The sequence below is a fragment of the Mus pahari genome, chromosome 13 (assembly GCF_900095145.1).
Source record: "Mus pahari chromosome 13, PAHARI_EIJ_v1.1, whole genome shotgun sequence".
In the NCBI taxonomy this organism is placed as follows: Eukaryota; Metazoa; Chordata; class Mammalia; order Rodentia; family Muridae; genus Mus; species Mus pahari.
In genome coordinates, this window is record NC_034602.1 from 96306008 (window position 1) to 96329040 (window position 23033).

At 43.2% G+C, this 23033-nt stretch overlaps 1 protein-coding gene across 1 annotated transcript in view; it reads left to right on the top strand.

The window, feature by feature from the left end:
* Window positions 1-1541: 1541 nt before the first annotated feature.
* The window catches only part of Pde6b (phosphodiesterase 6B), a 42729-nt gene continuing 21237 nt past the window's right edge, over window positions 1542-23033 (top strand). The window contains exons 1-3 of the mRNA XM_021210248.1: window positions 1542-2070; window positions 15708-15860; window positions 16502-16591. Of these exons, the coding sequence (XP_021065907.1) occupies window positions 1603-2070; window positions 15708-15860; window positions 16502-16591 (711 nt within the window). The 5' untranslated portion in view covers window positions 1542-1602. The remainder of the gene's footprint in view (window positions 2071-15707; window positions 15861-16501; window positions 16592-23033) is intronic.

A 23033-nucleotide genomic window follows, 5' to 3' on the forward strand; every position in this document is an offset into this window, starting at 1 on the left:
AAAAGCCAAAATTACACCCAAACACTAGACCCTGATGGAAAGCATTCAGGGAAGAGGCAAACGAGGAAGCTCCCGGGTAGTCCCTGGAGGTCCATGATTTGATTTCTGGCCTCACTTGGAGAGAAGCCCAGCAATCCTCCCAATTAATGTATCCACTCTCCTCTCTGAGGTCAGGCTGGGTACCCTGGACCAGCTCACACAGCAGACAGCCTTCTTTATCCCTAGATTTCCCTCTGTCCATCTGTATTGACATGCTCTCACGCTTAGGCAAGCACGCCTGTGTAGTGCACTCACAGATGCTCTGATCTCCTTAGTGCTTAGTGCACAGGGCTGGCTACAGAAAAATATCCAGACACCAGAAATTCATCTGAACCATAGTTCTTCCTACCGTCACATCATGACCGCCACAGCAACCAACACCAGGACACTTACTGTTGTCTAGATGCACAAATCCTCACCTAACAAGTTTGCCTGTCTATAAAACAGTGCTCGCAGTGCACCTGTGGATGGATACAGGACAAGAATCTAGCAACACAAATAAATGTGCTCAGAGTAAGTTTCTAGATTCGAGAAAGTAAAACACTTTTACACATTTGGCTCACACAACACTCTGTGTAATTCCACTGCGTCATATGAACTTTATAAACCCTGAGGGAGGGTCTAATCCATGAGAGAGACACAGAGAGACAGAGAGAGATAGAGATAGACAGAGACAGAAAGAGACACACACAGAGAGACTGAAAGAGATGTAGAGAGAGACAGAGACAGAGAGATACAGAGACAGAGAGACACAGAGCAAGAGTCAGAGAGACACACAGAGAGAGACATACAGAGAGACAGAGACAGAGGCAGAGAATCAGAGAGATTCTAGAGAGAACATGTGGGTCCAGGGGCCTGTTCGCTGGTGACATCAAAAAGGAAAGTCCTGAGTCTATAGCAGGCAGCTGCTCAGCCTGAGTCCCTCCTGCCATTGGTAGTCACATGGCTGCGAGGGCTGTTACTCCAGACCTGTGCCCTCCATAACAAGTAAAGATCGAGAAGAAAGTGAGAAGCAACTTCTATCCAAGTATCCTAGGGACAGTCTGCCTAAAATCTTCATACTTGTTTTTCTTCCCGGCAGAGTCACCTCCACACAACCCCTGCCTTAGAAGTCAACCGCATCACTGGAAGGCCAATGCCCACCACCTTCCCAGGGTACCTGAGCCTAGGAAGGCCAGGGACTTTTTATTGGACCAACCCAAATCTGTCGGCAGCTCCCCATGCCGAGAGGGTCATAGTGTGTGCTTGGGGGGTTATCTAGTCTCAGGGCCTGTTTCGCCAGAAATGACATTCCTTCTCTTAACTGCCCATAACTCCTGTAACAATCAGGAAGCCCACCTAGCTTTACCACAAACCCCAATTCTAAATATCCATTTTTTCCAGGGGTGCCGGGACTTCCGGGTCTCTGAGCAGAGAGAGGTTGGGCCACTCATGTGGTATGAGTCAGCTGCCTCCCCTGGGCTCCCTAATCATCACTAAGAAAGACTTTGCTGACAACAGAGTTTGCAGAATCCATGTGTACCTGGGGGTGGAGAAAGCCCTGGGCACAGCAGTGGGAACACCATGAGCCTCAGTGAGGAACAGGTACGCAGCTTCCTGGATGGGAACCCCACGTTTGCCCACCAATACTTTGGGAAGAAGCTGAGCCCTGAAAATGTGGCAGGGGCCTGTGAAGATGGTTGGCTGGCAGACTGTGGCAGCCTGCGACAGCTGTGCCAGGTGGAAGAGAGTGCAGCACTTTTTGAACTGGTGCAGGACATGCAGGAGAGTGTCAATATGGAACGTGTGGTCTTCAAAATCCTGCGGCGCCTCTGCACCATCCTGCATGCCGACCGCTGCAGCCTCTTTATGTACCGCCAGCGTAATGGCATAGCTGAACTTGCTACGCGGCTCTTCAGCGTACAGCCGGACAGCCTTCTGGAGGATTGCCTGGTGCCCCCTGACTCTGAGATCGTCTTCCCACTGGACATTGGGATTGTGGGCCATGTGGCTCAGACCAAGAAGATGATAAACGTGCAGGATGTGGCAGAGGTGGGTGTTCTCCAGCTACGGTGCAGAGGTGTGTTCTGCCTCGGCATCCAGAGATTTCGCAAGGACTTCAGGTCTAGGGCCAAGGTCCTTGCAGCTCACTCTGCCTGTCCTATCTCCTCACCCTGTTTAGCCTCCTGTCTTTCCCTTCCAGGACTAGTTTTGCCAGTTTAAGGGGGGGCTTCAAAGGAGCTTTAAACTGTCCCTCCTGTTCTCCCCCAAACTGCCTAATTGCCACAGAAACACTATTTAAGAGACGTTCTTGTGGGGGCTTTTCAGACTCAGCCTCTGGCCTTGTCAAGGTCAGGCCTTCTTTATGCATGATAAGCACTGTGAGGACCCAGGGCAGCTTCAGCGATCATCAGGTGTGAAGAGTCTTCCATGGATAACTATGGTTGACTGCATAGAGGTCTGAAGTGATCAGGCCAGGGCTGGTATAGAGGCCAGATGCCCTAAACACCCATCCATGGCAGAAGCAGCTTTTACCCACAGAGGGAACCACGCTGGTCCTGGAGACAGAGGATCTGGGATCTAGGAGAGGATGGGAATGGACTTATTGACACAGACTTCATGGAAGCTGCTGGTTTGTGGCAGGTATAACCAGGACAGAGCTCCTATGGGTGGGAAGCACTAAGGGACACAGTGAGTGAGGTACCCCTAGATATGGGTGTGACAACAGCCAGGGTGGCTCAGAAAGGGGTCAAAAATGTCTTCCATGGGTTAGGGAGCTCTACAGAAGGGATGGAGGACAGTCTTCCTCCCCCTGCCTGTTCTGTTTCTCTTCTCTTTCTTCCCCAAACTACCCAGGTGGCCTCAGCACCTGCTACATAGGTCAACCACATGCAGTGGGGGAAATCCCAGAATGGGAGAAAGTCCCCTCCTGGACAGATTCCCCACAGGCAGTCTGCTACCTTCACTCCTGGCCAAGCGGGAAGGTTGGGCAGGAGGGTGCTGCAATCCTCTTATGCTTATCTGTTATAAACAGGCGCCTACCCAGCGACCTGAATAGAATAATCTGCAGGATTATCTTGGCCTTCACTTTGCTTCCTGTTTAAGAAATGGGTCATCCATGAGCCAAATGGAGCATAAATTATCCACAAACCAAGAAATTTGGTATATAGGGGAGGCTGTGACAGAGCATTAATTCTGGGGCGCATGGTCTACCCACCCTTCCTCGTTTTTCTCACGCCTCCTCCTGCCTTCTTTCATTCATTCCCACTTTACCCTTTTCTTCCCCCTCCCACCCACCTTCAGGGAATCCTCAAAGCAGTGCCTACACATAGCCCTGAGCCTGGGACAGGTTCTTTCCTTTCTATTGCCCTGATCCACACCAAAGTTGCTCTGTGGTGTTTCTCTGAGGTAAGATGAAGTTGCAGAGTTGCCCTTAATTCTATTTCCAGGCCTACCCGTGTCCTACAGCCCCTCTCCAAGGTTTTTAGCCACTCTGTGGCCTAAAAGATAAATCCTTGGTGGCACATCATGACTACTACTATTATGATGATCTGTAAACTGCAGGTTGTGCTAGTTTGTGTTGATCCCAGACAGAGGGAAAGGGAGTAACTGTCAAAGTCAGCAAAATCCATATTTCCACCAGTGGTATCAGGACACTCTGCATCGGCAAGGATAGGATTCTGGGTTCACATGCAGGTTTTCAGCAGAGAAACTGAGGCAGTCAGCTCAGGATCTCCCCAACACACTTGGTGCTTTCTTGCATATGGTGAGCCACATGGTAGGCCTTTGTGGATTGCAGTGTTGTTCTATAGTGTGGTACATACAACAACACAGGACTGATTCAAAGTTTTAGTTGCACATAGATACAGCACCTGGACACACTGGTCTCCAATTTATGCTGGGGAAATGATGTCTGCTTCACCATGTAGCTGCAGTAGTTACACCAGACTGCTATTAAGCATAAAGAAACCCTAAGCAAAAACAGATACTGAACACATTTAAACCATGAACATAGGTATAGGTACAGGTACAAGTATACCAGGGGTACAGGAAGACCTTGAGGACCCAAGGATCATGAGCACAGGCAGAACATGAACACAAAACAAGTAGGACATGCCCAGAGGTAGGACATGATCACAAAAACAGAATACAGATACACTCTGCCTAAAGCAAATTTTAGCAAGTATGGGAAAATGGTTCCCCTGAGTCATGTGTGTCTATATTCTTGGCATTGAGGGTATCAGACTGCTAACATTTCTGATGTGATGTCTGCCTCTGAAGCCTCATCTTCATGCCCCCTTCTAACAAGAAGCATGCCCCAGGATGTGGCTTTGTGGGGAGAAAGTCTGCTTGAGGCTATACTCACATATCTAGCCTGTAGGGAATGTGGTAGTATTGGAATGTGTGGGACATACCTCTGTGCAGAGGACCTGAGTCCATGGCCTGAGACTATCTCTCTCAGGACCCTATAACTTCATATGTGAGTGTCACAGCTTTGCCCTAGGAACAGAGGCTAAAACTTGAATGATAGATATTTCACTAGACCTCAGGGTCATTGTAACCAGTTCAGAACAGAATAAGCCCTTGTATTTCAAAATCCAAACATACATTTCAAAATCCATACATCCAAAAGCCCAGAAAACACAGGAGATAGAAGCTGGGCTCTCTGTCTTGCTCTCAACATGTCATAATTCAACAAAACTGCATGATCATCTGCCTTGCCTGTCTTCTTGAGAGGTCTGTTAGCCTTAAGGAGACCAGGACTGCACACATGGTATCAATCCAAAATACAAGTGGAGAGAGATTTACCAAAGAATAACGATGCTTATTTGATAGATAATAGCATCGAGAATCCCTATCTTCTGGCAAACTATTAACATATTTAAGGAATTTGGGGCAAGGAGTAGATTTCAAAGTCAAAAGAGAAAAAAAATTGTAAGTTACTTCCATAAAAAGTTCATTGGTCTTAGGGATCAAAGGCAGGAACTGTCAGCAACAGGTATTCTCTTCAGAGTGTGTTAAATGAATTGTTTCAATCTTAGAGACCATTAGAGATAAACTTTGGGTAGGTGTGGTGGTGCATGCCTTTAAACCCAGAACTTTGTCTGGTTCCAGGCTAACCAAGGTTATTTGGTAATAGCCTGGCTTAAAAAAAAAGATAGATTTTGCTACTGAAAATTTTGCATATATTGGAAAGTATGGCAGAAGAAATATCTCTGGGGTCTTTGGAAAGTCCTGAAGAAAGTATTTATCAGCTGGATGGTAGTGGCACACACTTTTTTTTTTTTTTTTGAGAGGACATCCTTCCATCCTTGGATTCCTTTGATTCTTTTTTTTTTTTTAAAGATTTATTTATTTATTATATGTAAGTACACTGTAGCTGTCTTCAGACACTCCAGAAGAGGGCGTCAGATCTTGTTACGGATGGTTGTGAGCCACCATGTGGTTGCTGGGATTTGAACTCCGGACCTTCGGAAGAGCAGTCGGATGCTCTTACCCACTGAGCCATCTCACCAGCCCAGCACACACTTTTAATCCCAGCACAAAAGAGGCAAAGGCAGGTGGATCTCTATGAGTTTGAGGCCTGCCTGGTCTACAGAGCGAGTTTCAGGACAGCCAGGGCAGTTATACAGAGAATAAAATACTTTTAAAAACTATTTATGGCAGAGAAGCAAACATGAGTGTGCTCCCCATCCCAATATCCTTCCATTACATCCTATATCCAATTATTTCTTGGATCTAACAAGAATTATTTTATCCTTTAATCATTAATTTTTATATTTTCCCCTCTGATCAAGAACATTCTTCAAATCGTTGATGACCAAATAACATTGTATCCCTTGATGCTGAGAGGGGCCTGTACTGATTGGCTGTGTGTGGGTGAGTCGGTTGGCTGTTGAAAGAGTTTAATAGCTAGACATCAGTTTCAAGACCATTTCAGTCTTGTTTAACCAACAGAAAGCCAGAGGGTCAAGCTCTCAGGACTGGTGCCATTCCCTGTGATGAAGCTCCATCTCCTCAGGTGCTCTCACTGGGCCAACGGTCATGTTGTTAGAAACTAAACTTCTATCCACTCTTGACAGACAGCAGGTACAATTTTAAAATAAGCAATACAAAGTTTGGAGCATTTTTCTTTTTGGGTGTTTTAAATCTATTTATTTATTTATTTATATGAGTACACTGTCACTGTCTTCAGACACATCAGAAGAGGGCATCAGATCCCATTTCAGATGGTTGTGAGCCACCATGAGGTTGCTGGGATTTGAACTCAGGACCTCTGGAAGAACAGTTGGTGCTCTTAACTGCTGAGCCATCTCTTCAGCCCCGTACAAAGTATTGTTAACAATAATATGACAACTTCTGTTTCATGTTTTTTAATGGAGAAAAGTTTATTATTTTACTTTTAATAAAATATGATAAAACAAATATGAATAGGACAAAACAACCAAAGAAGAAAAAGAGCCAAAGAAAAAGCATAAGGAATGTATATAGATGCAGAGACACATGTGTTAATAGTCTGTTTCCTCAGTGAGACTCTCTGGGAGAAAACTAAAAATAATCTTCATTTGCAAGTGGCTATCAGTTGGAGATAGCTTCTGGGTTAGGAATGAAGGCCTGTGTCCTCTTCTCCTTTTAGCTCAAGGACCCCACTCAGGAACAGATCCACACAGGCCCTGTGTATGCTGACACAGTCTCTGAGTTCATATGTGTGCCAGCCCTGCTATGTCTAGATGCCTTAATTCCTTGGTGCTTACCATCTTTTCTGGGTCTTACACTCTTTCTACCCCCTCTTCCACAGAGTATCCTAAGCCCTGAGGGGAGGGATTTGATGGAACATCCCTTTAGAGCTGAGTGTTCAATCTCCCTCTCCCTCCCCTTTCTCTCCCCCCTCCCCCTCCATCCCTTCCCCTTTCCCCCTGCATACTGTCTGCAGATCTCTGTATTTATTCCCATCTGCTTCTCTCATAACCGCTGAACAGGTCTATGAGTGAAGCAAAATGTTGTTTGGCATCTATTACACAAACCTAAGCTCAAAAAATAAGTCAGATGACCACAGAGGAGTTTATGGGACTTACTACGGTAACTGAGCTTTTCCCTTGTTTTGTGTAGCTGGGTTTTAACTCTCCTGAGGAGAAACCTGGAAACAGCACACAGTCTTGTCAACAGCACAGATTTTCCATCATCCTACCAATAGCTGGTCTAAAGCAAATTTCCCACTTAACATCCTATAATCAACGAAGTATCATTTTAAAGGGTCACTGGTGTAATTTTGAGCAAAAACTTGTCTTGGCGATGTTGCCAAAGTTACCCACTGGATAAACAAAAAGTTCTCTTGGGTCAAATCTGTCAAATTATCCAAATGACTATTGGCTCTATGTATCTCTTAACAATATTCATCATCCTTCTCACAAACAAAGAAAAGTAAGAGTCAGAGTCTTATGATAGTCTTATTCTAACTGTGGTTTTTCATCCTCTTTTGCCATTTCTGCCTTTGCCTGTGACATAGACCATTTTCAAGACTCTATATTTGAAATTTGCATCAAGTTGTACTGCTCTAGCTCTGTAGAGCTTTAGAAAAGAGTAATTATTGACCTCAATAATCGAAAGCTGTATTGAGACATTAAAGGAAAAAATTAGAATCTAGTCTAATCTACAAGTAGACAAAAAATTAGAAGGCAGTGAGCAGTTATAATATGATAACAGATATTTTGTTTTTCTTTAGAAGTAATTCTTTTAGCTACACTGATTTTTTTCCAAAAGACTTGTTAGGTGAGTTTCATTTTATCAAATTAGACTTATACAAATATGATTAGAGAAGTGATTTCTCATATAAATAATCTCAGACACAGGAACCTTGAAGCAAGAGAGCCAAACAGAGGTAGAAACTAGACATAGCTGTATTCCCCAATCCCCTGGTTCCCAGACATACTACTGTAACTTGTTAATTGGAAAGGTAGGACACTCAAAGCCAGAATTCTGTGTACAATGTAAAATGCGTCATTCAGTTTAAAGACAACTTCTATGAGAACACATTTTGCTGACCCTATGCCAAACAATCACGGGATCAGAAGAAAATTGAAATACCTACAGGTCCTTCTTAAATTTTGGAGGACCCAAATAAGGAAAAAGGAAATGCTTCCACCATTGCTTATAAAAATGTATTCTGTTCAATTTCTACAAGCTGTACAGAGCTTAAGAAAGTTTTCTTAAATTTAGGAAAATATATAATAGTCAACAATATTTCAAATAAGACAAAAAAAAATCCACTGGAATTGTTAGCACACGCCTTTAGACCCAGCACTTAAGAGGCAGAGGGAGGCAGATCTCTGAGCTTGAGGCCAGCTTGGTCAACGAAGTGAGTTCCAGGACAGACAGCCCTATGAAGATCGAGAGAGACCCTGTCTCAAAACAACAACAAACCTTGTTAAAAGCTGTTTTCCTAGGTAGTAGAAAAAAGACACACACACACACACACACACACACACACACACACACACACACACACAGAGAGAGAGAGAGAGAGAGAGAGAGAGAGAGAGAGAGAGAGANACACACACACACACACACACACACACACACACACACACACACACACAGAGAGAGAGAGAGAGAGAGAGAGAGAGAGAGAGAGAGAGAGAGAGACTTCACAAAATATAAGACTTATGTTTCCTAGAGAAGTTATGAAAAGAGAGAAAGATGCTACAAAGTTGGTTACATCTTAAAAGGAAGCAATTGAGAACAGTTTGGAAGATCCCTGGTGGAACTGTGAGGAAGCCATCAGGTGCTAGAGGAGTAATAACAAACTACATCTGTGCAGCATGTGTGTGCATCATGCTACCAAGGATGCAAACCACGATCAGTTGCCTTGAACAGGGGCATGGTGGAACTGTCTTGTTATACAGGGTTCAAACATATTAGGGAAAGCCCCAAAGAAAACCTTTCATTCTGGACCTTTAAAACAAACAATTTTAGCACCCCACTACAATAGCAATCAGAATTGAGGCGGTGGTGGGGATCATCAGAACTGATGGGGAAGTGGAGTCAGTCACCGTGTTATTTAGGAACTTAAACAGAAACTTCAGGGCAGGGAAAGCTGCAGGTAGAAAATGGCTGAAATTTTAAGAAACAATTCAGAGCTGAGAACAGTAACCTCTTGAAAATTTGTACCAATCAAATCAATAGTTCTAGAAATTTGTTTGTTTTAACACTGTAGGTTAGACTCTGGTTTATGTTTGCATAACAATGATGTATTTTAGGGAAATCTATCAATGTTTTAATGACAACCCACCTGTTGACACAAAGTTCATTTGTAAGATTAGTCTATCAGAAGCCTATGGACTACTTTAACCCTTAGTCCTCCTACAAAATTCTTTCTTATACAAAAAGCTCTTTCTTTTGGTATCCTTTGCAGATAAAACTACATATAACCAAGATACTTTACTCTTACTTTAATTTCTACTGAACTAAAGAGAAACCTATGAAATAAAACATTTTAGCTGTCTACCATGTACTCTTACTTTGTGAGACTTTTTAAAACATTTATTGTGTATGTGCATCTGCATGCAAGCAGGAGCACATGATCACACACACACACACACACACACACACACACACACACACACACACACGATGCAGGAGTGCATGTTCACAAATGGTGAAGATCAGTGGACAGACAACTTGTAGGCGTCAGTGTCTCCTTCCACCACATGGGTTCCAAGAATCAAATTCAGATGGTCAGGCTTGTGAGCAAACACCTTTACCTACTGAGCCATCTCATCAGCCAAGGAAGTATTTTAGAGTACCCAGAAACATGTCTCCTCATAGAGCAAATGATGTATTTGGTGTTTTAAGTTACTCAAAAATCACTTGGACATCACATGAGTGTCAGTTAATTCCAGATAGCATAATGTAATTTTGGAATTACATTGAAAGTTCAAATTAATTATTGATTTACTTTTACCTAATTTATTTATTTTTAGCTCTTAAATCTAAATTGCTTATGACAACTGAGATATCAGTCTAGTGTAAGACTTATCTTTTGTTGTTATTTTGCTGGTTTTCAATACATCCCAACTGCAGTTTCCCCTCCCTCTACTTCTCCCAGTCCTCTCCCTCCTTCCCTCTTCCCCAGATCCACTCCTCTGTTTCTGAGGCTCATCCTTTATCTTCCTGTTAAAAAAATGCCCTAAGAATGTGCTATGCTTTGATATTCAAGTGCAGTGGACATATTTGTATATCATGTGCACATATTCTTGGGTCACAATTCCATAACTTGTGATCTTAATCATCTAACAGAGAAAAAGTCAGATCTGTATTATACTTAATGCTGACAACAAAAGATATGTTAGCTTTAATTAGGCCAATGATATTATATTAGCCTCATTTATCAAAGACCTACACACACAGATACCTTTACAGTTTAAGGTTTCCTTCTGAGTCAAACCTACATAAAGTAGTAAGCCCAGATGAAAACATGCTGACCACTCTGAAGACTTCAATTATATTTCACCAACAAGTTTTAAATCAGCCTATTTATCAAAGATTTATTTAACTCATGTGAATGAAAAAGCTTCTGGATTAACATATTTTTAGCAAGCTTAAGTATACTCAATTTATGAGGATTCATTTATCTCTAAGCCAATTAAAAATTCAGCTCTTAAAATCCAAGGTAGAAAAATCCCAGGTTCACAACACAGACACACACACACACACACACACACAGAAAGAGAGAGAGAGAGAGAGAGAGAGAGAGAGAGAGAGAGAGAGAGAGACTACATAATCACAGAGAGAAATAAAGTCTTACTTTAATTGGGAGTTGAGGGTAATGTTCAATGAGATAACATAACATTGTGCCCTCTGATCATACTTTTTACCTGTAAATCTTGGTGCTAGTGGGTTATCTACAGTTTGGATCCTGATTAGATGAAGTTAAGCTTAAGCTACAAGAGAGAAATAGAGCACAGGTTCTGTGAGGAGTCCTCACTCAGAAATGACAACCCCAAAAGTAAGATTGGTAAACTGGAATTGATAATATCACTGTTTGATGCTGGGCATGGTGGCACACAGCTTTAATCCCAATCCTTAGGAGGCAGAGGCATACAGATTTCTGTAAATTAAAGGCTAGTCTGTTCTACATCATCTGCTTCAGGTCCCTAACACCCATGACCTCCACAGCAAACAAATAGATGCTTATTTGGGAGGCTGGGTGAGTAAATGACTGTAGGTAAATGGGTGAGGGGTGATACACAGGTGAGTGGGTAGAAGGATGAGTGGAAGGATGGGTAGGTAGGTGAGTCAGTGAGTGGATGAGTGCTACTGAACAGTACTGGTACCTGCATGGCCAGGGAGAAGCAACAGCATAACTTTATAGCCAGAACAATAGAATACAAGGCTCTGAAAGGCTCTAAGAATGAAGAGGCTAAGCCATAGCACAGCAAAAGCCTCAGAACAGAAGTCAGACCAAAGCTTAGGATCTCCAGAGATATTAGCCCCTGTCCTTAACAAAGACATGAGAGCCCCTTGTTCTGTGCACATGGTCCCTCATCCCTACTCCTATTTGTCATCTCCTAAATGTCACAGAAGGCTTGACCCAGGACACTATATGTCCCTGGTCCCTTCCCTAGAATAGCTTCTCACTGGGGGGTGGAGGTGGGTCCAATCAGCCATGGAGCCAGGCAAGGACTCCTGAGTCCTGGCTACAAGACATGGTGAGGTCAAAATGGAGCTGGATGAGGACTGGAGAGAGAGCTCAGCAGTTAAGAGCACTGGCTTCTCTTCCAGGGGTCCTGAGTTCAATTCCAAGCAAATACATGGTGGCTTCTTACCATCTGTCATGGGATCTGATGCCCTCTTCTGGTGTGTCTGAAGAGGATGAAAGTGTATTCATATCCATAAAATAAATAAATAAATCTTTGTGCTGGAGAGATGGCTTGCCAAGTGTTCTTCCAGAGGACCCGAGTTCAATTCCCAGAAACCATATGGTAGCTCACAACCATCTGTAATAGGATCCAATGCCCTCTTCTGGTGTGTCTGAAGACAGCTACAGTGTACTCACATGCATAAAATAAATACATCTTTTTAAAAAATGTAGCTGAACATGATGGGGGTGTGCCCAGAAAGATGGGAGAGTAAAGGCAGGGGCTGGCACTGTGGCTCAGTGATAAAGCACTTGTCTGACATGCAGAAGGCCTTGGGATTCTGTCCCCAACACAGCAAGAGTGCGGAGAGGCTTACTGTTCAGGACAGACAAGGGGAGCATGGGGATTACTACTAAAACGGTGTCTCTGAAATGAGGAGCTTTATGGTTAATGTCATGTATATTTCTCCTGGAAAGATTAGATTGCCTGGGGATCCAGCACATCCCTGAGTAGATGTAGCTCAAGATCATGCCTCCTTGTACACCGGATATTCAGGAAGGGTGGATGGGAATGGCTCTGGGGTGGAGAATATAGCATCACAACAGAGTGATGATGGATGATGACGTTCACTTTAGGTTATCCAGGAAGGGGCTGGAAGGTTTGATTGTTTTAACCTGGTTCTGTGTGTCATTCTCTAGAGGACTTCATCTGAAACAGTTCTAGAGGAATGCAAAGGCATTCCTCAGGACAGCAATAAACAAAGCTGATTCACCCTATACATTTCTCCCAGCTACTAAAGGAAGCTAGGCTGTCTGGGCCATGGGCTCAGGAGACCCAGGGATGTTTGAGGTAGAGGAGGAATGCAGATGGTTAGGGTCAGCAGAATAGAAAGGGTCTTGGCCTACACAGTGGGCATAGAGAAGTGGACATTGCAGAAGTCTTCTTTACAAGAACTGTCTCAGAAGCCCACACTGTATTTGTGATAAATACACATTTATAACTTGGCAGTGAAGAGTTAAATTCAGAGTCTCCAGGGCCTGAGTACCTGTCACCTTTGCTCACTTTTAAGGCTGTCAGATATTCTAAGCAGGAAACTATGGGAGCAAAGAAGCCCTGGAAAGACAGTGGAATGGACAAGAAAGGCAGGAGGAAGCCTCTAGAAGCTCCTGAAGCCACAGGATGACAAAGAGGACATGTGGAAGCTGCAGGGCCACATGTCAGTCTTCAATGTGGAATGCACATTTACATCACATACATTGAAAGGATTAGCCTCTAGAGGTGAAGTCAAAAGACTGAAGGAACACCATCTACATGGGGCACTTGTAGGGCCAGGCTGAGGTTGAAGAGCTACTGGGGGTATTAAAAGCCCAACCAAAGACATGACATCCTTGAGGGCATTTTAAAACTGTAGCCTTGATCATAGTTAATTCCCAGCAGGAGAAGGAAATGTGGAAAGAGAGCAACAAATAGGTGAGTTTCCTGAGTGGAGAGCAGGCCAAGAGAAAGAGATAGGGAGGTCCCAGGCTGTTCTACAGTTTTATTTGTAAAATGAGATTTAGACAATGTATAGATAAAAATGGGTGATAAAGTGAGGTGTCAAATGTGGGTTGAAATGTGGTAGAAACGAAGCTAGTAAGGAAAGCATAATGAGACTTGTGTGCCTTGCACATTCTCTGAAAGTCACATCTGTAGATTTGTGGGCTTCATTCAAGAGTAGACGTTCTTGACCTTCCAAATGCTGCAACCCTTTAATACAGTTCCTCATGTTGTGATGGGTTTTTTTATGGTTTTTTGAGACAGGGTTTCTCTGTGTAGCCTTGGCTGTCCTGGAACTCACTCTGTAGACCAGGCTGGCCTCGAACTCAGAAATCCGCCTGCCTCTGCCTCCCGAGTGCTGGGATTAAAGGCGTGCGCTACCATGCCCAGCCCTCATGTTGTGATGAACCCAACCATAAGATTATGTTTGTTGTTCCTTCATAACTGTAACTTTGCTACTGTTATAAATTGTAATGTAAATATCTGATATGCAGAATATCTGATATGTGACCCCTGTGAAAAGGTCATTTAACTCCCAAAGGGTTCATGACCCACGGGTTGAGAACTACTGATCTAAGAGTCTGAACCTATGTGACCCATTTGAGGATCAAATTGTGTATCTGTGTGCATCAAATGAGAGTAAGCGTAAAGATCTATGCATATCATCTGAAGGTAATTTCCTGCTCTGTGCAGGAACACTTTGGTATGCCTTGGTATAGTGCTTCAAGACTGCTCTAGAAGCAATCTGCAGATCAGGATTAGCTTCTAGCAATAATGGTTAGTCAGAAGATAGGTGTGTGCAAACCACCAGGTATACAAGGGCCACAGTGGCAAACCATGGGGAACTACCCAGGATATACCCAGAGAAAAAGATATCCAGGTAAATCCCTTCCCTGGGAGGATGTACCATATGACCAAAGCCTTGTACCCATGATTTAGACAGAAAAAATTGGTGATCTTCTGTGACAAGATATTAATACTTATCCCAGTAATGTTATCTCTGTCAGGCTTTGCTGCCCATTTTCCTTCTCTGCTATCATTCATAGGTTGGTTTACCTCCAGCTTAGCGCCACATGGCAGTCAGGTGGTGGCTGCTTCTCCAAGAACCAGGAGAGAGGGAAGGGAAAGAGTTGGTTTTAGTTGCCTCCATCCTACTGGGAGGATAACCCAATCATTGGACTCCTAGTAGGCTCCTATAGCTAAAACTGTGACCTTGCTAACCTGCTACCAGGGAGACAGAATGCCAGCAGGGAAATTTTCAAGTTGCTCATAGAACTGAGCTATGGAGAATTATGACAAACCATGGGGCTGCAAGATGCATGGTCCTTAGTACATATAAGAAAATCTCTTCTAACAGTGGGACATGTCAAAGGTATTGATAGTTGTTGTCCATCCACTGAACAGGAGTGGGAAGGACACAGAGCTGCTCTAACTTTCTGAGACAGACCCTGAAGAGAGGCTAAAGTCACAGCCTTTCACCTCAGTCACTATGCCAGGGTACTTTAGTCTCATGGAAATAAAAGAATAATCAGAGAGCAAACAGTAAGGCAGGGTCATGTCTGTTAGGAGCTATCTTACTCTAACTTAGTATCCTGAACCTAGCTCAAATAACCTGTTCCTTTCAGGGGTGGAACTAACTTCAGAGGCAGGATTCCTTTTATATCTTGGGGTTGTAGATGTGGGAGTCCTTTATGAGCCCTCCTTGAATCCTCCCTGAGATCAGAAATGGGCAAACTCACCATGTCACCAAGTCTCATGGTGGACAGTGGTCTGTGGAGCAGAGCCAAGTGTAGGGTTGGTGGACAGATCCCAAGAAACAGGAAACTCAACTCCAACTCCCCAGCCAATTTGCCTTGGTGATAGTATCTCATAACAAGCTACCACAACAGAGTCCATCCTTCATGCAGTCATAGTTACTCAGGAAGAGTGTGCAGCAGGTTTGGAGGCGCTGGAAGAAAGAGACAGTCACCTGAGCTAGAAGTTCTGAGGGTAGGGGCAGTGGGGCAGACGTGAGCATACAGGAGGCCAACTTCGCCCAAAAGAAGACAGGTGCTCTAGAACCTTGTAGGGGCTATTTGAAAAACTTGGAATGTTTCTTAGGAATCAGAGGTTAGGTGAGCTTAGTAGAACCCCAGGAACAGGGTGAACTCTGCCCAGAGACTGTGTCCTGAATTCAGAGGTAGGGCTACTTGGCATCACAGTCTAAATGATAGCCACTTAAGCATAGCCCCTCTGTAAAAACCTGGAGGCACCAGACTGCTGACCATAGCAATAACCTCTCTCTTCCCACCACAGTGTCCCCACTTCAGCTCATTTGCCGATGAGCTCACCGACTATGTGACAAAGAACATTTTGTCCACACCAATAATGAATGGCAAAGATGTCGTGGCTGTGATCATGGCAGTGAATAAACTGGATGGCCCATGCTTCACGAGTGAAGATGAAGATGTGAGTGTCCAGGAGTTGTTAAACATTCAGCTCTTCCCATGGATTTGCCCCATGTGTCTGTATGTCTGTGTTTGTCCCAGCATGCCTTTGCTCATCTGGATGCCATTGTCTCTCTCTAGTCATGCGGTTATGTGAGCTATGCCCCTTGACAAGTCTAGGTCTGAGTTGTGTCCCTCTGCTAATCTGAGTGTGTGAGCTGTGCTTATCCAGAGGCATAAGTCACGCCCTCACAGAGATTCTTCAACTCTCTCTGTGTGTCTGTTTATCTGTTTGTGCAAGCTATGCCCCAGCTGTTCATCTGTGTGTATGTAAGTCATGTCTCTTTATGTGTGATCCATGTCCCTGCCCCACAGGACTGAACGTTTTGTGTGCAAGTCCACCCCCATGAGTACTAAGTATAGTCTACCAGTATTCTTGCATGCGTGTGGTACTTCCTCCAGACCTTTGGGGTATGCATCTTTTCTGTTTTTCTTTTTCCAAGTTCTGTCTGTGAGTGGCGTTTCCCAGTTCTACCCCCACAGAAAGGCATCTTTTCTGTACATGTGTCCTTAAACATCTGGATTTCTGGTATGCCTCCATTCTATGCACGTGTCCTTGAACATCTGGAATTCTGACTCATGCTCTTATAATTGCTGTTTCAGGTTTTCACGAAGTACCTGAATTTTGCTACATTAAACCTGAAGATCTATCACCTAAGCTACCTCCACAACTGTGAGACACGCAGAGGCCAGGTACCTGTATGCCCTGGCTGATCCTTCCCCAGCCTTCTACACTCATAGGCTGTTTTGTGTTCATGAATGGCCAAGACACTGTGATGTTTAGTCAAAGCATGACTCTGGCCTAAGAGAACCTGATGTTTCCATCCATTTCATAGGTACAAAACTGAGTAGGAGCAGGGGTGCTGTACTCACCTAAGCAGGCCGGTTGTGAGCACATCTTGATAGTTTATGTCCATGTGGTAATGGTCACTTGCCAAGAGATCTCTGTACAGATACTTCAAGTTCAAGGAAGAGCCTGCCTCCATTGATCAACTGAATTTATGGTCTATATAGCAATGGGAGTGCAGGACAAATACCAATTTCAGTTACAACTTGGCCCTGCATAAAGTACTGAGGCATGACATTGAGGGGAGGGAGGAAGAGCGAGGCTGAGAGAGATGAGTGAGGTCGGGAAGCAAGATCTGAGAGAGGAGGACCACGAACAGGAGCCACAGAATGGAGAGGCAGGACTAGTTAGGGCTGTCAAAGGACTGTGAGGATGACAAGACCAGTAAGGTAGACTGACAAGGAGTCAGGACTGCAGGCAAGAAGCTCAGACCATTCTGAGAGGGGCACATGGACTGAGAGAGGGGAAATGATGACAGGCTGACTGGAGAGGAGAGAGAGGGAACAATGGCTTGTTGGAGGGGGTCACAGAGGTAAGTGGTCACTTGTAGTTCTCAATCTTCATTGTACTGTCAGAAGAAAGAGTAGAGAAAGGAGTGTTAGGGATCTCCAGCCCTCCACCAAACCCACTACATGCCTGATAGCCCATAACAGACATACACATGCACACACACACACACACACACACACACACACACACACCAGAGATAAGCCACCCACAATTCACCCCAACACACACAGCACAGAACCACACCCCATGCAATACACTTATTGTCTGTTCCACACCATCAAAATGCCACACACACATAACCTCACCATCTTCATTTCAGACGCAAATCACACATATACATCATACATATTCATCCCTGCACTGCTCTCACACAGCTGCAGAGGACAGCTCTCTCTTGTTCTCCAACCTCTGTCTTCCCATCTCCCATCCTAGTGTCTTAGTCAGTTCTCTTGCTCTGAAGAGACACTATGACCACAGCCAACTCTTAGAAAAGAAAGCACCGAGTTGGGACTTGCTTACCATTTCAGAGGTTTAGTCCACTTCCCTCGTGGCAGGGAGGATGGTGGCACACCGGCAGACATGGGGCTGGAAAAGTAGCTGAGGGTTTTACATCTGGATCTCTGGCATCAGGAGAAGAGAACCATACTGGGCCTGGCTGTGACACACTTCCTCTAACAAGAACACACTTCCTACCCCTTCTCAAGTAGTACCACTTCCTGATAACTAAGCATTCAAATATGTGACCCGGGCTGGTGAGATGGCTCAGTGGGTAGGAGCACCCGACTGCTCTTCCGAAGGTCCGGAGTTCAAATCCCAGCAACCACATGGTGGCTCACAACCATCCGTAACAAGATCTGACTCCCTCTTCTGGAGTGTCTGAAGACAGCTACAGTGTACTTACATATAATAAATAAATAAATATTTAAAAAAAAAATATGTGACCCTATGGGGGCCCACTCGTATTCAAACTGCCACACCAGTGCCCACTGCCCACTTCCTGCCCGCCATCAGCTATTCTCTTGATAGACGTGGAAGCTGTCCTATCCACTGCCCAGGCTTCCCTCCTACATACATAGGTCTCTCTTCAGTTAAAGAAAGCCACTGCTCTCCCTGCCCTTCCTCCACCCTCCTCATAGACTAAGTCAAAACTGAATAGCTTCTGGAACCTCAGAACTAACCCATTTCCCTCGTGATGTGGTTATTTGTGTCTATTTGAAATTGAGTCATACTCATTCATAGCAGCGGTTGCTCCAGCAGAACCCACAGTTGCTTATTCTGGACATTCCATCCAAGTTTTGCATGTTGCTGTTTCCTGTTGTTGTTGTTTTTGCTTTACGTTTGATATTTGTGGGGGTGGGCACACGCCATGGCTTGAGTACAGAGATCAGAGGACTACTTAACAGAGTTTTTTTTTTTCTCTTCCCATCATGTGAGTTTTGCAGATCAAACTCAGGTCACAAGTAAGTGACTAGTATCCCTACCCACTGAGTCATCTTACTAGCCCCATTATATTATGTTATAGTCTCTTTTCTGACCATTTTAGATTTACAGAGTTGAGTCAAATTTGTATAGCCCTCACCAGCAAGAAATTTCTCCATTTTGACATCTTTCATTGCTGCCACAACTTATGAACCAGCACTGACTAACAACATCATTAAAGACCCGCATTTGATTGAGATTTCCTTAGTTGTTTTTTTTTTTTTCTTTTTCCTTCTGTCCCAGAATGCCATCCCAACTCTCACAGGATGTTCAGTTCCTCAGACCCCTCTTGTCTGAGAAAGTTTGTCCTGTCAGTTTGTTTCCTGTGACTTGATGAGAAACCTGGCTAGCAATGTTCATGTTTTTAGAATTGTTCTGATGTCATTCTTGTGATCAGAGTTGGGTCACTGGGTTTTAGAGTCTTAAAGCATCACAGTGGGGTGCTGCCATAGGGCTCTCCAGAAACCAGGAAACAGTTTCCATCCCACCGTAAAGCTGCCTGACCTTCTGTCCTTTCCATTTTGAAGGAAGTCATTGCTCATATCATGCATAGGAATTGGAGGTGCTCTCCTCCTTCAGAGTGGAACATCTATAAAATTTGTACTCATTTATTAATTTGCTTAATAATTGATTCATGTCTAGGTTCATGGGTATTTGTTTTCTGCTTTTGGTGGCAATCCAGTATTCACTATATTCCACAAACTGTTTTAGCCCTGGCCCTTCAGCTGGCTCCAGTGTCTTTTAACATATTTCATCACTGTAGGAGTCCCAGGCTTCTCCAGGATGCTTCTTGTCCTAGTCCTAGAACCCCTCATTTCTCCAAGAAGCCCTGATCCATGTATTAGAACTCTCTATTGGATACTAAGATATGAGTATTGTTATAGTCTTTGTTGCTCCAATCTCTTCTCACCCAGCAAAGGAAGATCACATGTGCTAACATGTGTGCATACGCAATAGGTATATCACATATAACACCATATGGGTATAAAATTAAACATAACTTCTGGTTGATGTCCCTAGCCCTGTTCTATTGCCATGAAGATCCTTTTTGGTATGTACCCTCAACAGAGAGACTCCTGGCTCCTCTCATCTACCACCCACTTGCTAAATGTGAGAAATTTTTATCAGGGATTCTAATCTTCACTCCCTTTAAAAAATCGGAGCACAGAGATTATGCCACCCCCTTTGCCATCTGTCCTAAAAATAAATCAGCACTTTCTCCATGCCCCAAAGGTGCATAGTACAGTTAGACGCTCTTTATCTCTTTATCTACATTCTTTCTTGTTTAGTTTTAAGTATATGTGTGTATATATATATATATATATATGTGTGTGTGTGTGTGTGTGTGTGTGTGTGTGTGTATGGCTGGAGAGATACCTCAATAGCTAAAAATAAGCAGTGCTCTTTCAGATGGCCGGAGTCAGTCTGCAACTGCCTATAATTTCATCTTTAGAGGAATACAATGCCTCTGCTTTCTGTAGGCACCTGCATTCACATATACATGCAGTTATATGCACATATCTACAAGCAGATATATGCCCATACACCTTACACACATACACATGCACAAGCACACACACATGCACACACACACGCACAAACACACAAACACACACACGCACAGGCACACAATGTAGTGTGGGGTATATAATCGCAACATTCAGATGGTAGATTCAAGAGGATCATCTCAAGTTCCAGACCATGCTTGTCTACACAGTAAGCATAGTGAGCCCTGACTAGTCCAGGGTTTTATGGAAATACAATGTCTCAAACAACAATAACAAAACGGAACACGATCGTATATATTTTGGATGTTAGTCCAGAAGTGCATTTTCCATGTATTTTCTCACTGAGTGTGGCTTCCCTTTTCATTCTCTTAATAATACATATGGCAAAACAGAAGTTTGACATTTTTACAACCCCAATTTATTATAGTCTTCTTCATAAACTGTTATACCTAAAACCTCATCCTTAAACCCAAGATCACCCAGGTTGTCTTTCAGGTCATGTTCTAGGAGTCTGAGTCTTGGTTTCTTATAAATGTAAATGTTTTTATTTCCTCGAATGAAGGGAAGAGGTGAGAGAGAGCCGTGCCCAAGCTGTGTGAAGAGGTGAGAGCTGTGCCCAAGCTGTGTGAATACATGGCTTTGGTTGAGGCCAGAGAGTTTCTTTCTCTGCACTAACTATCCCAATCCTAGGCCTGAAAACTTCTGGCCTCCTAACCATCTAATCTTCTAAGCTAACTGATACAATCTGGCTTCTCTTGGTTTCTGACTGAATTGCTGTGCGTGTCCTCATACTAACTTTGACAATATGTTCTAATCTTCTGGCTCCTTCTCATTCTCTGGCTTGTTCTATTTTCACCTGTATCTAACTTGTGTCTGTAAACTGTCCTGCCCAAACCGCTATACACACATCACCTCACCACTCCATCTTTTTTCTCTCTTGCTGCTCTTAAGCAGCCTCTCTTTCTCTGCTGTTTTCATGTGAATTGGACACATCCTATCTTTAACTCATTCTGTCATATCCTTCTCTGATTCATCACTTTATCTGTCCATCAATTAAACATCACTTTTGAACTTGGCTGCTTCCCTCTGCAAACTAACCTTACCTTCATTGTTAAGGATTAAATGTGTGTACTAAGGGTATGGCCAAATTTCAGTCAGATCATACTGTATTCAGGATGTATCTGCATATCTTTGAATATGACCTCTTGTCAGAGCAGCCATGTTACTGGACTAAAATTCCTTTAAAGATTCTGAGTTTAGTGCTCATTATTAGTTTGATGAATTCTATAAAGTCTGGCTGTAAATTCACGTTGGCATGTGGATGTCAAGCTTTTAGTCATTTGTGAAAAGATAACATTTTTTTCTATGAATTGTCTTTCCTTGTTGTTGAGGATTACTTGAGTACATTTGTTGAGATCTATTTTTTAATTTCCCAGGGATTTTCCCTGATCAGCCATTGTAGTTCTAGAGAAAATCATGAGGGTGATAATGTCAGTCTACCAATATTGTTTTCCTTTTTCAGAATTTTGTTGACTATTCTGGGTATTCTGTCTTTTCACATAGACTTTATAGTCAAGATTTCAAGATTTGTAGAATAGCTTGCTGGCATAACTTGGACTTTTCTAAATCTATATACCAACTTGGAAAAATATTATTTAAAAATAGCAAGTCTTTTAGGGATGTAACTCAGTTGGTAAGAGTGCTTCCCTACCGTGCCTGAAAACTGTATTCAATTCCCAGCACCACCTAAAACCTGGCATTGTGTTACATGTTTGCAATCCTAGTACTTGGGAGGTGGAGGCAGAAGGATCAGGAGTGCAAGATGATCCTTGACTAAACAGCAAGTTCAAGGCTAGCCTTGGCTACATGAGACTCTCAGAAAAAAATCCACAAGCACTTAAAATCTTCATATTAATTTTGATATTTTACTTCTTTTTATAAAGATTTATTTATTTAATTCATGTATATAAGTACACTGTAGCTGTCTTCAGACACACCAGAAGAGGGCATCAGACCCCATTGCAGATGGTTGTGAGCCACCATGAGGTTGCTGGGAATTGAACTGGGTAACTCTTGAAGAGCAGTCAGTGCTCTTAACCACTGAGCCATCTCTCCAACAGGATATTTTACTTCTTTAATCAAACTTTTGAAGTTTGCATGGACTGGGGAAACAGTTCACAAGCACGAGAACTTGAGTTTGTTCTGTGGGACCCAAGTGAAAAGCCAAGCATGGTACCTTACATTTGTAACCTCAGCTCTGGGAAAGTGGAGACAGGTGAATCCCCTAGGGGGACTCAGTGACCAGCAGACTTCCAAGGTTTACTTCCACACATATGTACACATATGCACATGCACCTGCACATATATGCAAAAGATTGAAGTTTCTGCATATAAATTTCATACATATTTCACTAGATTTATACCTAAGTACTTCATTTTGGAACATAATGTAAGTGGTATTATGTTCTGATAGCTTCATCTTCCAATAGTTCATCACTGGAATCAAGGAAAGCAATTATATTATGTTAATCCTATAGTCTGTGGCTTTGCTAAAAATTACTAGTTTCAGGGTTTTCTTATTGATTCTATGGTATTTTCATATAAATAATCATATTACCTGCAAACAAAGATAGCTTTATTTCCTCTTTTTAGTGTTTTCTTTTTCTGTTTTTTTTTTTAAGATTTATTTATTATTATACATAAGTACACTGTAATTGACTTCAGACACACCAGAAGAGAGTGTCAGATCTCATTATGGGTGGTTGATCTCATTATGGGTGGTTGTGAGCCA